Genomic DNA, 3761 nt, shown 5'->3' on the forward strand with positions numbered 1-3761 from the left:
CCCTGGGGGTGGGGCTGGCACTGCATGTGGTACCAGAGATTAAACTGCAGTCCCTAAATGCTTGCCTAAGCTTACCTAAGCAGGCTTACCTTTAGACCGCTAAGCTATCTTGCTGGTCTTCTTTTTTATTTATTGTTTTTTGCTTGAAACAATATGGTATCACTCATATCAAGTCCCAGGCTAACTACTATGTGCTACAGCCACATCCAGATTTTCAAACTTGTTTCCTAACTCCTCACAAGGTCATTATGATCTGTCCTGTTTGCTCTTTTCTACATCTGTAATTGCAATATTTTTCATTGACATGTTTATATACAGAAATAGATTTGTTTCTGATGTTTAGGATAGAGGCTGAGGAAATTCATCCCAAAAACTATGTTCAAATCCCTTTGATCTGAAAATCTTTCTTTTCTAGAAGAGCAGATTAAGGCTCCCCAAATGATTTCCTGACTTTGAATGAAATACAAAATGGCCTGTGTCTTTACAGATAAAGATTCTACAATCAAATTTGCTTGATTCCATAAGTAAATAAGGTTCTGTTCATTATTCACCTTACGTGAGACACGGTCTGCTTTGTGAAGCAGTAGAGTGCAAAGAGCATCCTTAGGACTGGAAGCAAGGAATCCACCAGCACTGCGAGAGGTTCATTCCCCACCACGTACACCTAGGGGAAAGGACACAGTGAGGCACAGAGCACATGTGAGGCCAGAACAACGGTACACAAACACCAGAAACTTGGCAGGACTTCAGAGTCTTAACTGAATGCAATCCTCTCCTCCTAATGTACATAATTTCAGCTCTAAGGCTGTGCTCAATGTGTGACAGAACTATTTAAGATTGGCAGACAGGATCAAACCTGCAGAGACTGAATCAGAATGTTCCTGAACTTCCCAGTGAGGTGTGTAAATTAATTCATTTTCTGAGGCTCCTTTCCTAACTGTGGCCACCTCTGAGCTTCCTAATCTGCTTATTATTCATCTATATGACAGCTGTCCTGCCGTAAAAGGTCCTGCTATTAGGAAGTAACAATTACCATCAAAGAGAAAAACATAAAAGTAGATCTAGGAACTAGACATGTAGTTCAGTGGTAGAGCATGTGCTTAGTATGTGCAAGGCCCTAGGTTGAATCCCCAGCACCAAAAGACAAACACAAAACAAAAAACCTCTAGATTGTAAATAAAACATAACTTACTCTGGATTCATCATTCTTAGGATGTGATTGCCAATTCAGTAACTGTTCAGAGAAGTACTCTTCACACCTAGGTCTATGTCAGCTTTATACAGTTAAATATATGAGAATGTTGGCTTTTATTAACAATAACTACACATACTTGAATTGTACTTTTCAATAAGCCTAACATGATGCATTTCAACAGACTTTGACTAGACATTCACAAAGTTCAAGTACTGTCCTAGGCACTACAAGTAGAGTATAAAACTGAATAATATTCCTTAGCTCCCAGTTGCTTGTGACATAACCGGACAAACAAAAGAAGTCAATGAATTATAATAACACCTCAAGACAAATAATTTAAAGTGTCTAAGGAAAAGAACAGAGATTTTTCCAGCCTGTAAAATGTCTCCATGACCTTTCATTTCATTTTGAATAATAGTTATTCCCTACTATAAACAATAGGATTTTAAAATGTACTTTTGTTAAATAAATTAATTAAAGTCTGACAGCATACACAATGATGATACAAGGAAGAGGAGGAGCAGAAAATTATGTATGTGTTCCAGGGCCTATGGTAAGGCTTTTTCAAATCTTTAAGGTACTTCACTAGATTCTTTAGTTAGCTCATTAAAATTATAACAATCTCCCAAAGTCAACTTAGCACTCCTATTTAAAGATGAAGAAAGGGAAGATTAAAGAGGCCCCTATTTATAGAAAGGGTACCGAGGTAGGAATCGATACTGTTTATAAGAATTGAAAGGTCATGGAGGCATGTTCACAGGCTGGAAAAATCTCTGCACTTTTCCAGTAAACCTTGTTCTTTTTTAAATCAACCTAATTTTTCATAATTCTTAAGCCTCCCGACTCCTCTGTGGATCCTGATAACCGACAAGCCAGTTTCTTGTGCATGATCTAATCTCCATAAGCCCAGCTAAATGAAGTGCTTTGTAAGGCAGTGCTGAGAAGTGATATGCAGGCCTAATTATGGTATCACCAATTACAGGAAGCAAAAGAAGAGGTCCTCCAGACAAGTAAGGGCCCTGAAGCCTGTCTTCTCAGAGGTAATCCCTGGGGAGCCATCCTTCTTCACCACCATCTTTACTACACGACGAACCAGATGATGTGAATTTCCATTAGTTCCTGGCTTGACAAGGCCTAAGCACCTCAAATGCTAACATAAACTCAATCAAGCACATTTCTAGGCTTATACATTGTTGATAAATTCCTCCAATTTTTAAAATCCCCTTTTCTCTTACACTCTTCTGTATTTCCTTAAAAGGAGTACCACTTTCACATTTAGAAAAAACTGTACAGCTGTATATACATCTTTTATATAAAGTCTTAGAAGATGTCTCTTGAATGTAGGCATGTGCAAAGCACACTTGTGGAGCTGGCAATGCAGCAGTGACCAAAGGCTGTTTCAAAGACGCTTACAACTAGTAAGGCAGGCAAGTGACGAGCAATCACTAGACATTACCAGGCATAAGTGCTATAAAGAAAAATAAAGAGCCAGGCATGGTAGCGCACACCTATAATCCCTGCACTCTAGAGGCTAAAGCAGGAGGAGCATTGCAAGTTAGAGACCAGCCTGGGCTCCAAAGTGAGCTCAAGGCCAGCCTGAGCTGCACAGTGAAACCCTGTCTCAAAAAGACAAAAAAAAAAAAAAAAAGGTAGTGATAAGGGGAAGACTATTTACAAGGAGAAAAATTAAGAATAACCCTCATGAATGAACCAACTAATAATTATTAAATTCACAAATACACAGGGCTGGCCAAATAGCTCAGCAGACTAAAGTGCCTGCTTAGGCAGAGCGCAGCAGCCGGGGTTTGGTCCCCAGTGTGCCATGCTGGCCTTGTCCCTGGGCATGCTGAGATGGAGATTGAGAATGGGCATGGTGGCATACGACTGTAATCCCAGGGCTTGGAGGCTGAAAACAGGAGAATCACTAAGAGTTTGATCTTCGCAGTGAGACCCTATAGGCCCTGTCCTAAAATACGAAAACAAAACAAGACAAAAATAAATAAATTCACAAACACAAATGCAGAAATATAATTTTTTGAAAGTGAAAAGATTTAGAGATAAAGTCTCCTTTTGGCTCAATCTGACAAATAAATTTCTTCTACAATATCTTAAAAGAATTTTAATGACCTCTGTTTGGTACATGCACAACTGTTACCTCTTTTTCAATACCAGTAATACATTTTTTTCCCTGTAGTGAGTTCAAATCTACTTCCTTTAAACTTCCTTGAGAAAAGCAAAGCATATCTATTTTTCTTTTTCTTTCTTTCTTTTTTTGTTTGTTTGTTCTGGGAATCAAACTCAGGACCTTGAACTTGCCAGGCAGGTACTGTGTCACTGAGCTACATCCCCAACTCAGTCTATCTTCAGAAGTCTTAGACCTAAAAAGAAAAATCAAAATCCAATTTATTTTGTCTGCCTTAAGGGTTTCTATATATCCTGATTACAGGACTACATTTCATTGCCAAAAGACAGGCAATAGTATTATGAAATTAACCTAGCTTGAGTTCTTTTTTTTTTTTTTGAGGAACCAGGGATTGAACTCAGGCCCTTGCGCTTGCCAGGGAAG

At 38.8% G+C, this 3761-nt stretch overlaps 1 protein-coding gene across 1 annotated transcript in view; it reads right to left on the reverse strand.

Annotated features, from left to right (window-relative positions):
• Tango6 (transport and golgi organization 6 homolog) overlaps positions 1-3761 on the reverse strand; it is a 253744-nt gene that overhangs the window by 206682 nt on the left and 43301 nt on the right. Inside the window, exon 8 of the mRNA XM_004626015.2 lies at positions 552-664. Coding sequence (XP_004626072.1) covers positions 552-664 — 113 coding nt within the window. The remainder of the gene's footprint in view (positions 1-551; positions 665-3761) is intronic.

This window comes from Octodon degus, unplaced genomic scaffold, assembly GCF_000260255.1.
Source record: "Octodon degus isolate 3935 unplaced genomic scaffold, OctDeg1.0 scaffold00011, whole genome shotgun sequence".
NCBI classification, from domain to species: domain Eukaryota; kingdom Metazoa; phylum Chordata; class Mammalia; order Rodentia; family Octodontidae; genus Octodon; species Octodon degus.